Below are 22,171 nucleotides of genomic sequence, written 5' to 3' on the forward strand. Positions count from 1 at the left end.
CTTATTAGCCTTTTATTATATAGGATATACACTGAGTGGCCAGATTATTATGTGTTCAGAGATCATAATAATCTGGCCACTCAGTGTGTGTGTGTGTTTGTGTGTGTGTGTGTGTGTGTGTGTGTGCGTGTGCGTGTGTGTGTGTGTGTGTGTGTGTGTATATATATATATATATATATATATATATATATATATATAATATGTGTGTGTGTGTGTGTATACACATATATATAATTTTTCATTTTATTTTTCCCTTTTCATTTATCCCTTCTATGCCCTCTTCTACCTCCACCCCCTGCCTGCAATCACCACATTTTTATCCATGTCCATGAATTCTCTCTCTTTTTGAAAATTTCCCCACCTCCAACCCCTACCAGAGCTATCTGCCTGCTCTCTAGGAGTCTGTCTCTATTTTGCTTGGTAGTTCAGTTCATTAAATTCCACACATGAGTGAAATCATATGGTACTTGTCTTTCTCTGTTTGGCTTATTTCACTTAGAATGGAGATATTTTCTCCTGGTCCAATTTTGTTTGTTCTGCAAGTTACCCATGGAAACATTCTCATTGAAAACCGAATAACAGTATAGTGGTATTCTCACTTGGCTTTCAGTTGAATGACTTACTTAAGGCTTTACAGACAGTATCTAGTGGGAGCAGGCTGGAAGACCATGAGAGGATGTGTTTCCTTTTTATTTTAACATTCCACTTCTTACATGTATTGGAAGTTTGTTTTTTTTATGATAGATGTTTAGAGTGTTTGTTGTAAATATTGTGAGATGGCTCAATTTAAGCTATTTTTTAGTGTTAACTGATCAGTGTTGTCTGTACATCTAAGCCTGTAAGTATATCTGCACAGAAATAAGAGGTTTTGTTGTTGTTTAGGGGTGAGAGATTAAGTACATTGTTTTGCATCCTATCTTGGCAATTGTTCTTGCGTGAAAATTTAGAATGGGAGCAGTTAATCCCTTTTAAAATACACAGCATGCTGCCTCTTGGGACAATACAACCTCTGACCTTTTGTACCTGTGCATGTTTAGGGGCTAAATGGTATCACGTCATTGGAGGAACGCTAAGGAAAGTTTTTAGAGTATGACACAGTCAATGGTAATTATTAATTATCTATTCTTGTACTTTTCTGTGGGTTTTTTGTTTTCTATCCTAGCCTTTCCTCCTTCCTAAGGACATAGGATTGCTATAAGGCAATTTGATTAACCCACATAACTTTGTCTGTCTTTATATGAAAATGTCACATGGTTTACACAGTCTGCTTCCTACTTCCGTGGAGCCATAGCAAGTCCTTTTCCTTCTCTGCGTTTCCTATATTAAGTTGAGTACCAATCCTTTTGAGTCATACACAAGTACCACTTGATATCCAAATGTATTTGATTCTATAGTTTAGATATGTAACCTTCAAAAAGTAAGTGTGGATATCAAGAGATTTGCATTCCCTAATATACTGAGTCTGGTTCTGAGTTTCGGGTAGCAAATAGTGAGAGTTTGGATAGCAGGGAATTTATTTAAAGTAAATCAGAATGATTCAGTTCCTGAGTTTAAAGATAGGAGAATGGATACTGAGAGTTTAGATAACAAGGAACAATTGTATATGAATCTAGTTTGTATACACTGAAAAAAGCTATACACAAAAGTACAATACTTTAGACCCAAAGTTGGAAGAGACCTTAAAAGATCATTTACTCAGCCTCCTGTTTGATTCTTTCTAAAACAAACTGATTGTGTATGGACATTGAGAGTGGTAAGAAGCTGACTATGCTATGTATTACTTTGGTCTCTTCTAAGTGCTAAGGAGATGCTGGACAATAAGAGGAACCACAAAGGAAATGGGAATGGTTGAAAGTTTGTCTTGCTAAATTAAAGAAATACTATAATTGGATGGGCGAAAAGTAGCTTCATTCTAGAAGAATGGTGTTCATTGGAGAATTAACAGTGTTGTAATCAATGTTAATATTATTTAATTCTCTCATCTCCAGTCGTCTCTGTTGCCTTCTAAAGCACCAATAGAAGCATAAGGACCTTCTAAGAGAAAAAAATTAGACTATTTCTTTCCCTTCTTGAAAGCTGTTTTTTCCCTTTCTTGCTTTGGAAGGTTTATTGGACTTTGCTTCCATCTGAGCCAGAACACTGCCCTGCCCATTTCCTGTTGCCCATCCTTTTGCCCACTGTGAATGACTGGTTTCAGGTCCTCTACTCCCTCCCTAGCCCCAGCCCCTTGCAACTCATTTCTAGTTCTTCAGCCTCTTCCCGGACCATCCTTTTCCTGCATTCATCTTCGCTGTGATTCTTTGACAGAGGTGTTATGGGACGGGGCCTCTCTGGTGGGAATGGCTTGCTTAATGAGGTTCCACATTCTGGGGTCCTCTGTGTACTGCACATCCAGCACAAACTTCGTGTTTTGATCCATGCCACCCGTGAAGTTCACATTGGCCTGTATAATATCAGCCAGCCCTTCCTCAGAACCTTTGTGTATCTTTTAAAAGCGTGGATGTCCTCCTCCAGTATGTCTCCCAGTCCTTGTCCCCTGTTCTCTGCTTCTGGGACACTGCCCTCTAGTCTTTGTCACATAAAATGGACTAGACTTTCCGATAGGCTAGGGCAGTGGTCGGCAAACTCTTAGTCAACAGAGCCAAGTATCAACAATACAACGATTGAAATTTCTTTTGAGAGCCAAATTTTTTAAACTTAAACTTCTTCTAACGCCACTTCTTCAAAATAGACTCGCCCAGGCCGTGGTATTTTGTGGAAGAGCCACACTCAAGGGGCCAAAGGGCCGCATGTGGCTCGCGAGCTGCGGTTTGCCGACCACTGTCTTGGGTATTTAATTTTGGCCTGGTTTTTCCTTTCTATCAATAAAAAGTGCTTATAACTTTGATTGGCTCTTGGTTAATTTGTCAGTGGTACTACATGCTAAGTCTATAGACATTTTTTGACAATTTTATGTTTAACTATAATCCATTCTATTATAGCTCAGTTAAGTGTTTCCCTTTAAACATAGGACCAAAGTGCAAAGAACAAAAAATAAAGCATTCTGTATTGATATCTAAGGGTCCCTCTCACCCCAGACTTTCTTTAATTTCTGATCAGGAGGGTCTTTCTGTGGAAGCGAATATATATACCAGTTACTTAGTAACTTCCATAGAATACCAATTAAAAAATCTTTGTTGTCTCAGTTCTTATCGTGAGATTTTTGAATATTCTTCTGTGGATCACAAAGAAAAGCCTATAAGCACACTTTACAAAGAATGAACTTAGCTGTAATAAGAATTCAGTCCTTTGATAGGAAGGCAGTCTTACATACTTTTTGGCTATCTCCTACAATGCACCCAATAGTAGGTCCTCACTATATATTGATTCATGAGCCAATGAAAATAATTTCTTTTTAGGGTCCTGATGAAGAAGCTGTTGTGGATCTTGGCAAAACCAGCTCAACTGTGAACACCAAGTTTGAAAAAGAAGAACTAGAAAGTAAGGTTGTTTACAAACACTTACGCTTAGCAGGATAAATTACTAACGAATGTTAGTGTCCTTTGGGTTTTACCTACTATTTGTTGAAGTATTTGTTGTTGTTGTTGTGAGGTAGAGCATACATTGAGAGGGGTGTTCAATTATATTTTCTTAATATAATTTAAAGATTAATACAGCAAACACTCATGTAAACGCTACCTATATCTGCAAATAGAACATTCCATGGTTATATACTCTTTGTTGAAAGTATTGGCATAACATAGATTATATAACACAAACTTCATTAATGGTTTCCATTATTTAACTTGGAAAACTGAAATGCCAGTTACAAAATCAGTTAATACTTCTTTTTTTTTTTTTTTTTCATTTCTAGCAGGATGGGTAATTTGTATTAAGAGCAAACTAGAGTACCAGCCTAATAAAAGCCACAATCATCACTAGTTGTCATCTAAATGTTCATTTTATAGGTCTGTTACATCAGCTTTTTAAAATGCTATAATAACCTCAGCGTAGAATTGTGGAGCAAATGAATTATTTGCCAATCTTTCTTCCCCGAGCAGAAAGAAGTGGTTTCTTTCCTTTTTTTAGAATTTTCTTTTGAAATAAATTTAGATTTACGGAAGAGTTGCAAAGATAGTACAGAGTGTTCCTGTGTACCCTTCGCCCAGCTTTTTCTGTTAACATTTTACGTAACCAGAACAAGTTTATGAGAATGAAAGAATTAACACTGGTATAAGTCTATTAACTAAATTACAGATTTTATTCAGATTTCACCAGTTGTTCCACTGATGTCATCTTTCTGTCCCAGGATCCATTTGAACAGTTTAGGATCCAAAAATACATTTAGTTGTTGTGTCTCCTTAGTGTCATCTAATCTGTAACAGTTCTCCATCTTCCTTGTTTTTCATGACCTTGACTCTTTTGGAGAGTAGTGGTTAGATACTTTGTAGAATGTATGGAAGTTTGGGTTTGTCTAATGTTATCATATGAATAGAACAAGATTACAGATGTTTGGGGAACATACCACAGAAGTGATGAACTCTTCTCAGTGTATTATATCTGTGGACGTAGGATATCAACATGACTCCTTGTTGGTGATGTTAACCTTGAACACTTAGTTAAGGTGGTGTTCATGGCAGATGTTTTGGTAGACTTATCTTTGGGTCTTTTTGAGGACACATTGTTAAGTTAAACTCTTCTGTGAAAACTGGTGTCATTTGGGGTCATTAAGGACATGGAAAGAGACACAAGTGTTCTCCACATTTACCTTCTGAAATGGAAAAAACACCCTGTCTCTTAAATTCAAATTTTAAAGTCTAGACTTACTAGGGCTTCTAGAAAGAACCTGTTACCTAGACGGTTATGGTTAGATTCTGTGAATTACAGGGACTACAGACATTAAGATTTTTTAGCAGTAATGTTACTAATTTAAATGTATGATGATACATTTAACCCATCATTTACCATTTAATGTCACACCTCAAATATTTGTGACCTAGAATATGAAGAGAGGCATTTTACTGTGTTCCTTGGCCTCCTTCGGTTACCCCAAGGACCCTTAACTTTGTATATATTTAAATTTCAGTATCAAGTTTGAGGGAGAGATTAAGTTTATCTCAGAGTTTGACTAAATAGGGCTTTGATGAGAAGTAAGGGTGAAAGAAAACGAAAGAAAATTGTAACAGACTACTCGGGGGGCAATAATAAAAACAAAAATATATCATAAAGCTTTAGCTTTCAATCTTTGGATTCTAGCATGTTTTTATTTTATCTAAATTGCAAACTCATAAATAAATCATTTATTTCTAAATTGCTAACTCATAAAATTTATTTTTGGCTTGGTGCATCAAGGCTTGTTTACAAAAACCCGTTAGTACTAACTGGGGTAACAACTTTGTAATTCCCAGTGCATAGCAATGAGAATCTGATGCTTTAATTTCCACTTTTCTTTGGTATCCAGAAGAAGATAGTTTCGCTAAGATAAAATTGTAAGATTACTGAATTTTGTTATAGTTGTGGGCTTTTTTTTTTTTTTCACTTTTCTTGAGCTATAATTCACTCAAGATTCACATTTTCAAGTAGATAATTCATTATTTTTTTAGTATATTCACTATGTTGTGCAACCATCACAACTTTCTAATTCCAGAAGTTCCCCATCATTCCAAAAAGAAGCACTTTATAATTGGTTTTTAAGTTTGGGATTTTCTGGTGAAATGTTTTCAAATAATTGATATTTGATTTCTATAGTTCTTTAGTACTTACCAAAAACTAGGTAGAGTAATGGGTACTGGGAGATGTTTGTTTGTTTATATGTTTTTATTGATTTCAGAGAGGATGAGAGAGGGAGAGATAGAAACATCAATCAATGATGAGAGAGAATCACTGATTGGTTGCCTCCTGTATTCCCCCTACTGGGGATCAAGCCCGGGACCCAGGCATGTGCCCTTGGTTGGAATCGAACCTGGGACTCTTCAGTCCACAGGCTGACACTCTATCCACTGAGCAAAACCAGCTAGGGCTAACCAGTTTTATTTATGTATTTCAGCATAATACGTTGCTGTAGGTCTGGTATCTTTTTATTTAAAAGGTGATTATTTACTTTATTGACATTAACATATTGGCAACCAAAACAAGTCAGAGTGTCACCTTTTTTCAGCCTTAGCTGGGAACGAGTGTCGGGCAAGTCAGTTTTTTTGCTGCTCTGTGCATGTTTGTAAATGACTGCGAACTCTCCATCAGTTTGGGGTTACAAATAAATTTTATCGAATTGGCAGATTTGCAAATACAGAATTCATGAATAATCAGGATTGACTCTAAAGATGAGATCTTGAATTTCTTGAGGTATTTATTTTCTGACCATCTTATGGAATTTGTTAGGAAAGGAATGACATTTCATATTTCAGCATATTGTTTATATTATTTTTGGTATGTGAAAGCAAAAAGCAGCACTATGCCGATGTAAAATAAGAGAACAGGAGACTAGCTTTTTAAATTATGTGAACTTCTATGTAATTCTCTTCTATCATAGTAAATTTGGTATACTTTTGTGCATATCACTTTTTTTTCTTAAAAAACCAGTAATATGTTTTTGAACCATTTGCTAGGTCACCGAGCTGTATATATTGGTGTTCACGTCCCTTTTAGTAAAGAGAGTCGTCGACGTCATAAGCATCGTGGACACAAGCATCACCACCGGAGAAGAAAAGATAAAGAGTCAGATAAAGAAGATGGACGGGAATCTCCTTCTTATGGTAAAAAAAAAAACAGTTCTTTCCTGAAAAGATTTTTTTTAATTGAATGTTTTCTTTTAAAAATTGTATGTCTGCAATAATTTGGACACATTATATGCATTGAAGGATATTAATTGAAGTAAGAATATTATTTTCTACAAGAAAAATACACTGAGTGGCCAGATTATGATGATCTCTGAACGCATAATAATCTGGCCACTCAGTGTATATCCTATATAATAAAAGGCTGATATGCAAATTGTCCCCTCGACCAGGAGTTCGACCAGCAGGCAGGCTGGCCAACCGCCCATGTCCCCTCCCTCTGGCCAGGCTGGCTGGACCCCACCCATGCATGAATTCATGCACTGGGCCTCTAATACACACACACACACACACACACACACACACACACACACACACTGAGTGGCCAGATTATTATGTGTTCAGAGATCATAATAATCTGGCCACTCAGTGTATTTAGTTTATAGGTTAAGGTCTACTTGGGGTAATTCGAAAAGTAGGGGGCTTTGTTTTCATTGTATTCCAGCCTTGGAATTGTGAAAGTTGATTTTTGGCACTCACACTTCAATTTAGTAGGGTTTTATTTATCTTTTTCTATTATATATTTTATTATTTACATGAGCAATGACCAAATATCTGGAATTTTCAGGCTCCTGAAAGAAATTGAATATTTTATTTAATATTTAAACATTTTGGCCAGAAGATCTTATCTACTAAGCTGGATTACTTGATTATTTAAGCAAAAAAGAGTGCTCTGATTTGATAATATGGTTTAAGGAAGAATGGGGTTTTTGTTTGCAAGTAGAGAAACATAGAAGTACCAATAGACAGAGAAAATCAGAAGAAAAAGGCATATAGTAGAGGAAAGAGAGTGTTATCTGATAATAAATATTGTTGATTTAAGTGGTCCTGAGAGGTGGGAATGGTCAGTTACACTTAGTTGGTAGTGGTTTTTTAGGACAACATGGCCCACATGTCCGTCTTTACACTAGTGTGTGTGCCTTCCAGCAAAGCTCTGTGAGTTGCATCCCTATCGACACTTGAGTGCCATAGTAAAGGAACATTTTTGTGAAGAGGGAAAGAATTAATGTGTATAATACAGCTACAATATGAACATGAGAAAGAAAATACTGATGGCCTAGTAATATTAACCCTTTGCACTCGCTTGCTTTTTTCTCGAGCTGCTACCGATGCTAACCGTGTCGAGTCACACTCGACATCCGAGTGCAAAAGGTTAAGTGCCAGCTCTGTGCTAAGCATTGCACCAAGCCCTTGACATACACTTTTTTATTTACTGTTCTCTGTATTTTTTAAGAGATGGGTATTATTGTTTTCATTGTATAGATGGAGAAACTTCAGCTTAGAGAGGCAAAAAGGTGGGCTTAACAGCCTGCATTAAAAGATACTAATAAAATATTTAAATGGTCATATAGCTAACAAAGGTAACATAGCTAGCAAAGGAAAAAGATCACTAGTGAACTTTGATGATGTAAAGCAATTTAGAAGTATTTTGCTGTTCCATGTCATGTATCCGTCCAGTTTAGGATATCTTAGGCTGTTCTGTGAGTGGATCAGTATGTGTCTGTAATTCATACTGAATAAAAAGGCACACAATATTTTTATAGAAATGCTATTGACTTAACTATGAGTAATGTTTATCTGTTCACTTGGGTGGGTGATTTGATGGTTCAAGCTAAGTTATGATATTTGAAGTCTAAATTCAGTGGCTTGAAAATAAATTTGGCGTAGGTCATATTTATGACTTTTTAATGGAATAACTATCCCTAGAAAAGTTTTATGCTGCTGAGGTTGGTTTATTTTGGTTTCAACTGCCAATATGTATCCTAGAAATTGCTATAAATGAAGTCCCTTCATTCTTTTCCCCACTCTTTAAAAAGAGATTATAGAGGACTTTGGCTTCTGACATGATGGAATAACAGGACTAATTCGATTTGCCCTCCCATTTTAAATAGCAAAATGGGTAAACTATACGAAATGGTAATTTTTAGACATTGGGCAACAGGCAGCACAGGTCTGAGCTCTGAGAGAGGATAAGCAAGTTAGATGAGCTCTATGTTTGCCTTATATTGCCCTCTTTCTGGAATTTTTCCTGTTCAGCTTTCTTATTTTGTTCTCTGCATCTCTTAACCTTTTGTGTTTTTCATCTTATTTGTCATTGATGCATTCTGTCTGATTTCCTCAGATCTGCCTTTTTCTTTAATAATTCCCTCTAATTTACTCTTTAACCTGTTCTGATACCTGTTTGTTGCATCTACAGGTGCATGAACGTTTGTTTACTTCAGTGTATATTTTGAATTTGAGGTTATCTCTTATGTTCGGCAGAATTTGAATTTGTTTTTAATTATTGCTTATTGTTGTTTGATAGTTTGTTTCAACTGTCCTAGACTAGAATTTATGCACATTTCTCTGTTTGGAGATACCATACCGCATAGTTAGTTTAAATTCGGATGTCATGCATGGGGTATTTGTTTCTTATCATGACTGTCCTGCCTCCCTAACCTCAGCTGACAGAGTTTGGCTTCTCCATGATAGTAGGAAAAGTTGGTTTCTATATACCCATAGTTTGGGTTTTCTCATGTTTTTTGGAACTTGGAAATTTTCTTTTTTTCACTCTTGAACTTAGCTACATATAAATTACATATTTTTTAATGTTCTATTTTATTTAACATTTCCACATATTTTTAGTGAGGGGAAAGTCCTGTCTTTGAGCATAGTATTTTCCATGGCTTTAGATGTTGCTTATTTTCATTTGTTTGTTTTTACATTAATTAATTTGTTTTTACATCAGTTAGTTACAAGATTCGTCTTGTTTATTTTTAACATATAATTTTTCTTTTTCATCTGTGATGTGATCTTTCTGTGTACTCTTTTTTTCTTTTTTTGAGCACATTTATTTATAACCAAAGGATTTCCCTTTCAAAACTTAATTTAATCTTTGAATGGAGAACAGTATTGAATGTATTTCAATTCTTATTTTGTTAAGACACACCATCCCAGAGGGTTCAGTTCATCCTCGGGACTGAGGATGACGATGAGGAGCACATTCCGCATGACCTCTTCACGGAGATGGACGAGCTGTACTACAGAGATGGCGAAGAGTACGAATGGAAAGAAACTGCCAGGTAAGCAGCACTAGGTCTCCGTAAGAGGAACTGCAAAGATAACTTGTGACTAATAGATATTGTAGACCATTAGCCTCATTTGTAGAAATGTGTTTCTAACCAAATTGTGTTTTGGTGGTGGTGATCCTTGTTTCTCTTTAAAAGAACAAGTTTACGTTTATCATATTAAAATAGAGCAATGAAATCATTATTATTTATAAATATTTTTATATATTATCCATTTCAGATGGCTGAAATTTGAAGAGGATGTTGAAGATGGTGGTGACCGGTGGAGTAAACCCTATGTGGCAACTCTCTCTTTGCACAGTCTTTTTGAACTAAGAAGTTGCATCCTAAATGGAACAGTCATGCTGGATATGCGAGCAGGCACTCTAGATGAAATAGCAGGTTATAGCAAATTGATGCTTTTGTATTTAAGTTCTACTGAAATGAGAGGTTCTTAAATAAGGGAAATAAAGTAAAATTTTTAGGCCTTGCAATAGCCATCCAAATTAAAAATAGTTCAGTCACCACAGTAATTTATAAAATGGCATCACCATCCATCTCCCCATCCCCTACACCCTCCTTATAGACTAACATATTCATCTTCCTAGAACTTATTACTTCATGATATTTTATCTATTTGCTCATTGTTGCTATACCTCTGGAAGAGTGAGAGCAAAAACTTAATCTGTTTAGCTGACTGCTGTATTTCCAACATATAATAGGTACTCAGTAAATAGTTAAATGATTAAATGAATGAGTTAAAATATTCATCTACAGTTTTGGGGAAAAGTATGAGGTGACACAATTAAATACCTTCACTTCTTAAGAAGCCAATATTATTGAATATTCAGTTTAATAGAATTTATTATATTCTTACCAGGAAAGCACTTTCAACTATAGGGAGGCTATTAGTGTGTAACAGTGGCTTCTTTATAAATAATAGTACTTATTAAAATAAGGCTCTTTATGTAATTTGTTCATTTTTGTTGGATAATGTTCATATTTATCTTGATGCATACATTATATAGTATAAGAAAAGAATAATGCTTTCCAGAGCTATGTAAGAATCTCATTTTCTTAGTACAGTTTCACTTACAGTTTATTCCATGCTATAATCATTCAAGTGTTAGTTTATTTATTTCTTTGTTTATTTTTTCTTCGAATAGATTTGGTATTGGACAACATGATAGCCTCTGGCCAGTTGGATGAGTCCATTAGAGAGAATGTCAGAGAAGCTCTTCTGAAGAGACATCATCATCAGAATGAGAAAAGATTCACCAGTCGGATTCCCCTTGTGCGATCTTTTGCAGATATAGGCAAGAAACATTCTGATCCTCACTTGCTTGAAAGGAATGGTGAGATAAGTTATGGCATCCAATTTTTTCTAACACTTCTATTCTAACAGCATTCTAGTATGTTACAATTAGCATTTGGGAAAAGAAAAATATTTTTTCCCCAGATAATTACACAGGCTATTTTCTTTTTTGTTATTTTTAAAAAATAGTGTTATTTGTTTATTTTTAAGATCTCATTTCTAAAATGTTTTTTCAACGTGACAGAATTATCTGTAGAAATCATTTAGATAAAAGTGAAGCATTCACTCTATTAATACGGCACACTTAAATATCAGTAATATTTAAATACTATCACTATATATAACCCTGAATTCCTTCTCCTTCCTGCTTTTTTATTTGTGTTCAAGAATTCTTGTATAATTGATTAAAGAGGCTTAGATTATGATCTATAAATTTAGTATAATCTTTTTAAAATTCTAAATCTTGGATTTGAACTTTTATTATCTATATTAGATTTTTGCTAGTGATTTTTATTTAAAAAAATTTTTTTTTGTGTCTCTTGAATATACTTTATTTCTGGGTATAAACAAGTGTTTTGGGGTTGGTTTCCTGATTTCACTGCTCTTTCTTTATACAGTTTGTGAAAAGTTTTTATGATTGCTCCTATCTTATGCTAGAAATGACCTAATTGATGTCTTCCACAGACCTATATATTTCCTCTCTCCACTCTCCTTCATGGTCTAGCAGTGGGGTTATATGTGGGGTGTGGGGAGATTGTTTTTTTTTGTTTGTTTGTTTTGTTTTGTTGTTTTAGCCATTTACCTTTGTCACTATCTTAAGGCTGGGACACATGGAGGCCTTGCCTTTCCTCTTTTTAAAGCGGAGGATTACATCACTGGGGTTCTATTTTGGCTGTCAAAGAGAGCTGATGACAGCGACTCTGAAAACCCAGGTGCAGAGGGTTAGAGTTGCTTATGAGGGTCACTGTTTCCTCTAGCTGCTGCTATTACCCAAGGCTTAGGAGGATTATAGTGAAGAGGAGTGGAGGATGGGCCACAATGTCTTTCTATCCCTAAAATAATAAGGCTTTTAAGTGTTCTACAGGCAAACAGCCATAGGTGACAGGATTTAATTTATCTAAAGTTGACAGTAACCATTGTTAGCTTAGGGTAAAATACTTGAGTTCATTTTCTTCTGATCATTTGACCACTAAAATAAAAGTATTTTTTTCTTTCTTTTTAAACTTTATTTTTATTGTTGACACTATTACAGTGTTCCCATCCCCCACTCCTTTACCTACCCCACCCAGCTCCCATCCCCCAAAAGTCTTTTTAATCTGTTTTACATTGGGCCTTTGTACAGTTAAGGAAGCTTAAGAATAAATCTTTTATGGTCCTAAGTTCAATTTAAAAGCACGCCATGTATGTCACATTTTGCCTCTCATGTACATCTTCCATGTATTGTATATTCTCTACTTCCATGAAATGGGCTCATTTACCCAGAGAGACCCTATGAAATCTTTATGCAGTGGTTCCAGATTATTCTCCAGTTGTCATTTGGTTTCTTTTAATCATAAGACAATGGCTGTTTTCTTTTTTAACAAGGGACTTGTGTTGTTTCATTGCTTGTATTGTAATTTAACAGTTTTCCTGCATGTATCTTTATTTTTTAACTAAACACATTGGTTGTTTATGGGTTGAAGATTAATCTTTATTTTTAATATTCTGGGATCTTTCGAGCATGTAGCTTTGATTACTTAGACTTAGATCATATGGGATTGATAGTTACATTTCTTGTTTTCCTAAAAACAATGGAATTTTATGAAGCTATACTTCGTAGTATAAGCTATTACTGCTGGTAAGTTTTGTGTTGGGTTCTATTTCTTAGATTTTTGTATTATGTTCTTATTTAATATTTATCATTTATTTAAGCAGCAACTTTGCATTGATATTGTTCTTTTTTTAAAAAAAGCCACTATTGGACATTCTAATTACTAATAATATTGTCCACTACCTTCTACATTAACATTTTTGTTGTTGTTATTTTTTTGGATACACCTTCAGGGAACTAATTACAGCTTAAACAATTTTTCAGTGACTTTCTAACATTTAAAAATCTGATTGCCTGATAGCATGAGTTTGCAGTGTTGGGTCTGGAAAGCTTGCTATTTACAGTGTGAATTGATTTTTTTGGTGTGTGTTTCTATTTGTCTTCTGCAGTGAACTTCATCATTTTTCATTTATTTGTTTTATCTCAGGGGAAGGCCTTTCAGCCTCCCGCCACTCTTTGCGAACAGGCCTGTCAGCCTCAAACCTTTCACTGAGAGGAGAATCACCTTTATCTCTTCTTCTCAGTCATCTTCTCCCTTCTTCGAGAACTGGAACCCCTGCAGGCTCGAGGTGTACAACCCCAGTGCCCACCCCTCCAAACAGCCCTCCTTCTAGCCCTAGCATCAGTCGCCTGACCTCCAGAAGTTCCCAGCAGAGTCAGCTGCAGGTCCCAGAACTACTGGTTTCTCCTGCCAGTGATGATATTCCCACAGTAGTAATTCATCCGCCAGAGGAAGACTTAGAAGCATCGAAAGGCCAGGAGCAGAAGAATGAGGAAAATGTTGACATAACTCCAGGCAACTATTTACAGTCCTCCCTGCGTGGTGCTTTCTGCCTCTGGGTCACTTGCACTTGGAATGCCTTTTAGCACCGAGCTTTAGCAGCATTTGTAGATGATGCTTCTAATTTATTTTGACTTCTGCATGGTTTTTTCCCCCCTTTACAATATATTTTAGAAAAAAATAGCATTATTAAAAATTTTAAGTTATAAGAAGACCACATAATTTAATAAGCCCTTTCAAAAATTTTCACTGAAATTTACAGGTCCACCTACATTTGAATGGTTCAGGAAAACGTAGAAGTTTTGGTACATAATCTTTTAATTTGCCATGATTTTTAGAAAATGGTGGCTTTCCTTATGCGTTAAGGTGAATAACACATTGTACATGAATGATAATGAGGTGAGGTGCCTTTTATCTACCCTTTGGTGCTTTTGTCCAAAGAATGCAGTATGTTTTAACCTTTTTGACAATGATAGGATCTAATGTTCTTTTTCTCATTTTGTCTGAGAAGATTGATGTTCCCTAAGGACTGCCTCAAATCATCATTATTTCAAGATTAGTATTATATTTTGGAATAGATTTTAGTTGTCTATTATTTAATTAATGTCATAACTATCTTTAATCCAAATTTACCTGGAACTTTTCAAGACCACTGTTTATGTAGTTGTGGCTAGAGTATATTTTTGTATGTGAATTAGAAAACTTATTTCTTAATGGATAAACGTTTTGTAACTTATTTAAGGTTTATGTATTATGACAATCTTGGCTCTTTTTTTTTTTAAATATATTTTATTGATTTTTTACAGAGAGGAAGAGAGAGGGATAGAGAGTTAGAAACATCGATGAGAGAGAAACATCGATCAGCTGCCTCTTGCACACCCCCTACTGGGGATGTGCTCACAACCAAGGTACATGCCCTTGACCGGAATCGAACCTGGGACCCTTCAGTCCGCAGGCCGACGCTCTATCCACTGAGCCAAACCGGTTTCGGCAATCTTGGCTCTTTTATGTTAATGATATGTACATTGATACATCCATTTATGCCCAATTCATATGAAGTATTCTTTAGTGACTACTGACAGTCAAGTATCAATGTGATATATACAAATACTACCTACTGTTTTTAATCACATGGTATTATCACACTTATGTATAATACCGATAACATGTAACACTTCAATGGTAGTTTATAGTTATTAAATTAGCCTACTTAATTGGTATAAAAATTTGTTAGGTGGTTACAGCCATTTTCAGAAACTCAAACTCAGAAAAGTTAAATAATTTCCCCTGGATCATACTAGCTAATAAGTGACAGCCTAAGTAGCCTGACTAAAAATCTCTATATGCAAGCCTCACACCCTCTTTATTGGCTATCTCCAAACATGCCAAATACACTTAATAAAAGCTCATTGTTCTGCCCTGGCTGGGTGGCTCATTTGGTTGGAGCTTCGTCTCATATACAGAAAAGTCTCCGGGTCATGGCACATACCTAGGTCGTGGGTTTGGTCCGGGTTGGAGCCTGTACGAGAGGAAATCAATTGATGTTTCTCTCTTTTCTCTCTCTAAAGTCAATAAACATATCCTTGGGTGAGGATTGAAGGGAAAAAAAAAAGAAAAAAGAAAGCTCATTGTAGTTGTCAAAAAGTGTTATACTTTTAGAAATAAAAAAATTAGAAGTTTTATGGCTAAATAATTATAACAGTTATGATTGTAGTTAAAGCCACCATTGTTTTATAGTTTGTTTCACACATAGGTATAGTTGCTTTTCAGATATCATATTTCTAATTCTTTGTATGATATGATGAGATTCGTGCTAGTATTCCTATTTCACAAATGAAGAAAATTAAGACTTAGAGTTGTTAAAATTATACTGTAAATGACCAGAGCAAGGACTTGAACTCAGATCTACCTAGAACAAAATCTATATTTGTTTATACCGATAGTAACACTGAATATTTCTTTTTTTGCCAGCTTCTATGTTATTAATAATGAGGGACTACAAATTTTATCTAGGGAGGAAGTGACATAAGGGTCTCAACAGCTTACTAGGCCATGCTGTTAAGGGATAAAAGGAGCAATTAACTGAGAATTGAGGAATACAGTTCTTTTCCTCCTCTGCAGTAAGTATGCCAGGAGATTTATCAGCCTTTCTAAAGGAAAAGAAATTAGAATGGTAGAGAATTTCTAAAGATAAGAAAAAGCTCACAATTAAAGTTAAGAAGATAGCTATAGAAGGTATGTAATTAAAATAATAGGAGCGGCTATATATTATTCTTTGTTTAATTACCTTTGGTGTTTAAAGCACCTAGAAACTATAGTTTTCTTGGAGTCTGATGCTATGTTAGAGGAGGAAGTAGGTGGCCTCAGCATAATTTTGGAAAGACTAATGTCATAGATATTTGTGTCATGGGTCATGCTTTGTGCATACCCGTAGTTGAACAGAAAGTGGTGTCTCCCATTAGTGGTTCTTTCAGAGAATAATTATGTAAAAGAGGTAGACTCATTTCTAGTATTTGTAACTATCTTCTAACTCAGTGATTTTCAACCGGTGTGGTGTGGCACAAGAATTTTTTAAACATGCAATACCTGACTGTTTAGTCAGGGGCACTGATCTTTTTTTCCTTGGATTGTCAAATGAATAAATGACAACAGCTAACACAACAGTAGCTCTCCGGTGTGAATGCCTGGTCTTGAACCATAAACATATAGGTCATATAATAGGTTTGTATCTTATTGGTCACGTCACATAATAATAATAGTAAGGTTGCATCTGATTGGTTAATTCTTGGTACCAGAAGTCCTTATACAAGTGTAGGACTTGATTTTTAAAAAAGTCACTTTGGAGCAAAAGGGTAGGTAATAACTATTATAATTTTTTATAGTAAATCAAAGTTATACCTACTCTTTTTTTTTTGTCAGATAAGCAAATATATTTTTTCGTGTGCTGCAGAATTTTAGTAATTAGTTTATGTGTACCATGAAATGAAAAGAGTTGAGAATCACTGTTCTAACTCAAGGTTTCTCAGCCTCGGCACTGTTGACATTTTGGGCTAGACCTTGCTTTGTTTCAGGGGCCTGTGCTGTGCACAGTAGGGTATTTAGCAGCATCCCTGGCCTTCCTTTACTAGCTGTCAGCAGCACTCCCTAGCTGTGACAACCAAAATGCCTCTAGCCCTTTGCACTCGCTTGCTTTTTTCTCGAGCTGCTACCGATGCTAACCTTGTCGAGTCACACTCGACATCCGAGTGCAAAAGGTTAGACATTGCCTCTTGGGGGACAAAAATCTTTCCACATTGCGAACCATTGCTCCAACTGCTTCTACTTGCAAACTTTTAATGACAGAAAACTCTTGATAACTTTGATTTATCTTTCTCTAGTATGATTGTTGAATCTCAGTATTGATGTTATATGTACACATACTCACATTTTTTCATTTTTCTTAAAGCAAAGAAATGTTGTCCTTCTGAGTTATCTATGCTAATGGTAGTTTGAACTTTGGGGACTTTACTCATTTAATTCTGAGCCCTAGGAATTTATTGCAGGAGCAGGGAGATTTCCTTTACTGATGGAGAAAACAGCTTTAGCTTAGCTGAGATTGAGAAAGGCTACCTAGAGAAGATAATGGTGGGAAACTAACACTTACCTGGCATGGCAGTTTTTACAGGTTAGCTAAGAGACTTCAGGTCACATCTTCTGGCTTTACCAGCAAGTAGTTCCATATCATTTCTTCTTCCCATTCCTACCTTATCCTTACTTTCCCCCATAATCTTCTTATTCCACTCTTCTCTCCAATGTGTTTGCTGGGACTGTTCTGGGAAACTGTGCACATGTACTCTTTGATTACATATCTACAGATTGAATATTTTTAGTAGTTACAAGTATAGATGCATTGATGCTCTGTTGTACTTGCTGCCAGGGCCTTAATGATATTCATCATTGTGTGGGAGTTGGTGGAAACTACTGAAAATACGAGTTAACTTTTTCCCCTCTTGAGCGTGTATTTTAATAAAAAGACTGTCTTCTGGAAATTTAGGGACAAAGGTCAAAGAAGAGGAACCTTAATGACTTTTCTGTACTAAGCTAAAATGCTAAAAAAAATAAGTTTTAGGAAACATTTATTTCAGAATTCTCTTAACACTTCCAGAGAATGAGCATGTTGCTAAATAGATTGGATATGCTTTTTCATACTGAGATTTTGGGGCCACAGTGATATCCTAGTTTAGTTATTTAATAGAGAAGTGGATATTACAAAGGTCTTCTCTCATTGAGTTTAAACAGTAAACCCGAATGACTTAGTTTAAGTTATTAGTAATAGAATGTTATCTTCTAGAAAAATGAAAACTTTCTTAGATGTATCAAATATATGTGATGTGAGTTCCTGTGGGTCACTAGATAGCCCTGTGAGTGGTAAAATCTGTCATAAGTCTTGTGCCTTTTCTCCTGTGATACTTAGTGTTTTATATTCTTGAACTAGAAATTTTAGGTGTTTTGAGAAAATGAAGTATACCTAATGGTAGAAATCTGGATTGTATTTTAAAATTTTTGAGATTTGAGCTTTTTGCAAAAGTCATAGTGGTAACAATTGGTCATGTTACAGGGTGTTGTTAGGTTATTTTATTGTTGTGAAATTGTTGCTGCTGACTGTCACTTGAAATGAACATACTAATGCTGGGACATTAGTGTCATTCAAACAAGCTCATTTTATAGAATACACTAGAGGCCCGGTGCACGAATTTGTGCACCAGTGAGGTCCCTCGGCCTGGCCTGCGAGATCGGGCTGAAACCAGCTCTCCGACATCCCCCGAGGGGTCTCAGATTGCGAGAGGGTGCAGGCCAGACCAAGGGATCCCACCAGTGCACAGTCGGGGCCAGGGAGGGATGCAGGAGGTTGGCCAGCTGGGGAGGGGCCACGGGAGAGCTCCAGGGCATTTCTGGCCCGTCTCACTCAGTCCTGATAGGTGGGACCCCAGCAGCAAGCTAACCTACTGGTTGGAGCATCTGCCGCCTGGTGGTCAGTGCATGTCATAGTGAGTGATTGAGCGGCCTTAGCATATCATTAGCATATTAGTCTTTGATTGGTTGAATGGACAACCAGACACTTAGCATATTAGGCTTTTATTATATTGGATATCTATCATTTCTAATCCAAACAAACTAATTTTACAAGTTTACCTGCATCTTAGAGGATGCATGAGTTAAAGTCACATGGCTTACAAAGTGGCAGAGTGCTTATTTCAACACAGGTCTCTTTAATTAAAAAACCCTTCCTCTTTAGCCCTAGCTGGTTTGGCTCAGTGGATAGAGTGTCCGCCCATGGAGGGAAGGGTTCCGGGTTCGATTCCAGTCAAACGCATGTGCCTTGGTTGCAGGCTCAATCCCTGGCCCTGGTCACATTGATGTTTCTCTCTCTTGCTCTGTCTCTCCTTCTCCCTTCCACTCTCTCTAAAAATATAAATGGCAAAAAATTTCCTCGGTTGAGTATTAACAAAAAAACCCCACCCTTTCCTCTTTGTATTTATATTGTAAAAAACATCGCTATTATAAAGTGGTATTCTTTTAGGAATAATGACAGTCGGCAGCACATAAATGTTACCCAACAGAAATGAAAATTATTGAGGAAACTGTTATGATTGTGGAACATTGTGGTACATTTAACCTACATTTAGTTGATCTAGCTCTTAAATTTTCCCGCGTTACACTTAAGATTTATCAGAAAGCTTATATTGTTATTAATGCAAGCATGTGAAGTTTAGTTAGGCATCATTAACCTCTGCAGTTCACATGTATGTTAGCTATATTGGAAGTGTAATCTCTAAACATTTGTAGTAGTAATCAGACTCACGTCTTCCCTCTTCTGTGGTTCCACACCTACTCACTTTTTCTTTTTGCAAAGGTCACCATTTTTGTAATTGTATTATTAAAAATGTTAAAATATATAGCTTTAATATTGCTTAAAATGTTATTTTGGTCTTGCTGGTTTGGTACTAACACTTGGCACTTTTTTTTTTTTTACCTTGCACACATTTGCTTTTAATAAACCATCACTTTCAGGAGATGAGCTGAATCAGTGAATTTTCTCCTTACTAATTTGGAATTTATTTATTCTCGAATACAGGTATTTTGGCCTCTCCACAGTCTGCACCTGGAAACTTGGACACTAGTAAAAGTGCAGAGATTAAAGGTAATGGAGGTGGAGGAAGCAGAGAAAATAGTACTGTTGACTTCAGCAAGGTAATTCTGTCATTCACTGTACATTTTCCTAATCATTCTTACTAAGAAAATCGCTAGCAGTGAGCCTTTATTAACATTGATTATAATAATTTTTTTAATAGACTGGTGATTACAAACCTGCCTGTGATGCTTGGGATAGGTTAATTTAAGGTCCAAAATTGTAAGAAAGGTAACAGTCTCGGAGCACTTGAATATCACTATATGTTACTAGTTTTAGAAATTCTGACTAAAGAATATGTGAATGATATGGTATTTTCATCCATACCTACCCATAGATACCATGAAACTTTAGTACCTTTTGAATTCTAGTCATTTGTTCTGGAGATACCACCACTAGAAAGATTAATTCTGGGAATGATGTTACAGCAATGGTAGTGAAGTCAGCCTTTTTCTGGCTGTAACGTGATTCCAAAATTACTGTCTTATGGCGTCAGCAGTTTCTGATGAAATTAGGCATGTTCAGGGTGGTATGGCTGCAGACTGTGTCAGTACTTTTTGGAATGTCACTGGGAAGCATATCAGCGCTTCCCCATGGGTAGGTTAAAGGCATGGATTTAAAAACAGGAAATGTATTTTTTTTTAAAAAGGAGCAAAAACTACAAGTTCAAATTACAATAGAATTTAAAGAGCACTTTATGAGTACTACTTCTGCATAATTGATTCTAAAGGTCATTTTCATATAATGCTGTTAATTTAATTTTCTACAGGACTTTCAATGCTTTAATATTTTTATATCCAATGTCAGACATTTGATTAAATGTGATTATTCCAAGTAAGATTTGTTCAGTCTTTCATGATGCAAAGCATAGATCGCATTTTGTAGAAAAGGAGTTTAAATGATCTGTGCTATGCAACTTAGCTGCGTTTCGTGCTCTACAATCATAGAAAGCCTTGCATATGGGACATTGACTACGGACAGGCTGTTGTGCTAACTCAGTTATATTTTTACTGGTGCTCCTGTGATCTCAGACGAGTGAAAAGTGTTCAGGAACTAAATTCAAGTTATTCTTATGAAATGAGTCCATGAGTATAGTTTACGTTATAGATCTCCTCTAGACATGGCAGCTGCCATTTATTTTTGTTCCTCTGTCACAGTTTTGCTTTTTTTTTTACTTGGCCTATTCGTGTGTACACCTCCTTGTCTCCTGTTGGGCAGGAGTCTGCCTCCTGGCACTGTAGTTGTGGCACACTGGGTGTGGGACTCAAGAGGCCCGCTGTAAGTGCTGCTTTCTTGTTAATGGATAGCCCTGTCAGTGGTTGTTTAGTGACTTGTGTGAAACTGTGTATAAATGACGAAGCTCCCATGCTTTGATATTCTGTTTGTGACCTTTCCTTGGCAATTATACACAGACATCCAAATTTGATTATGTGGCACTACCGTGTATTTATACCCGCAATGGCTATTTATTTTCATTTTAAGTAAAAAAATAAAAACAAAAATTTCCCCCCATTTAGTGAAAATACTGGGGAATGCTCAGAGTTCTTTAAAATAAGAAGGACTTACAAAAAAGACAAAGGGACTAACTCATTTCTAAGATGAAGTAATAGATTATCATGAAGTGAATATTTTTTTAGCACTGTGTATAATTTCATGAGTTATTGCTAGTTTGTGAACTATACTTTTGTCTTTAAATAATTTTTAATGAATAGTGCTGTGTTCATTGAAAAATTTTTTCTCGTTTCTATGTTTGATAATTTAGATCTCTGAAATAGTAAAAATTATGACAGTTGAAGCAATTGGGAGTATTTTTTCCTAGATGTATTTTGCTTGCTTTTTTTGTATTTGTCTATTCCATCCTTTGTGAGAATTTTGACATTTATACCTTCTTTAGATCACCAGTTTAGTCTTAAAGGCATCTTTACTGTTTCCCTCTAAATAGTCTTATAAATACCATGTAAATTTTATTTTAAATGATTATTTATTTGTCAATAGGTTGATATGAATTTCATGAGGAAAATTCCTTCGGGAGCCGAGGCATCCAATGTCCTGGTGGGAGAAGTAGACTTTTTGGAAAGACCGATAATCGCGTTTGTGAGACTGGCTCCTGCTGTTCTCCTCTCAGGGCTGACTGAAGTCCCTGTTCCGACCAGGTAAAGAGTTCGTTCCAATGAATGCGCACTCAGCATGTCCAAAATCTAAGATTTTTCCTACTGCAGGAACATATTTTGTTATGT

General features: G+C 35.9%; 1 protein-coding gene across 1 annotated transcript in view; it reads left to right on the forward strand.

Annotated features, from left to right (window-relative positions):
• The window catches only part of SLC4A7 (solute carrier family 4 member 7), an 89,497-nt gene that overhangs the window by 28,981 nt on the left and 38,345 nt on the right, over positions 1-22,171 (forward strand). The window contains exons 2-9 of the mRNA XM_054708095.1: positions 3,399-3,480; positions 6,585-6,731; positions 9,736-9,874; positions 10,101-10,261; positions 11,026-11,214; positions 13,412-13,780; positions 19,881-19,996; positions 21,930-22,087. Coding sequence (XP_054564070.1) covers positions 3,399-3,480; positions 6,585-6,731; positions 9,736-9,874; positions 10,101-10,261; positions 11,026-11,214; positions 13,412-13,780; positions 19,881-19,996; positions 21,930-22,087 — 1,361 coding nt within the window. The remainder of the gene's footprint in view (positions 1-3,398; positions 3,481-6,584; positions 6,732-9,735; positions 9,875-10,100; positions 10,262-11,025; positions 11,215-13,411; positions 13,781-19,880; positions 19,997-21,929; positions 22,088-22,171) is intronic.

Source organism: Eptesicus fuscus, chromosome 18 (assembly GCF_027574615.1).
Source record: "Eptesicus fuscus isolate TK198812 chromosome 18, DD_ASM_mEF_20220401, whole genome shotgun sequence".
NCBI classification, from domain to species: domain Eukaryota; kingdom Metazoa; phylum Chordata; class Mammalia; order Chiroptera; family Vespertilionidae; genus Eptesicus; species Eptesicus fuscus.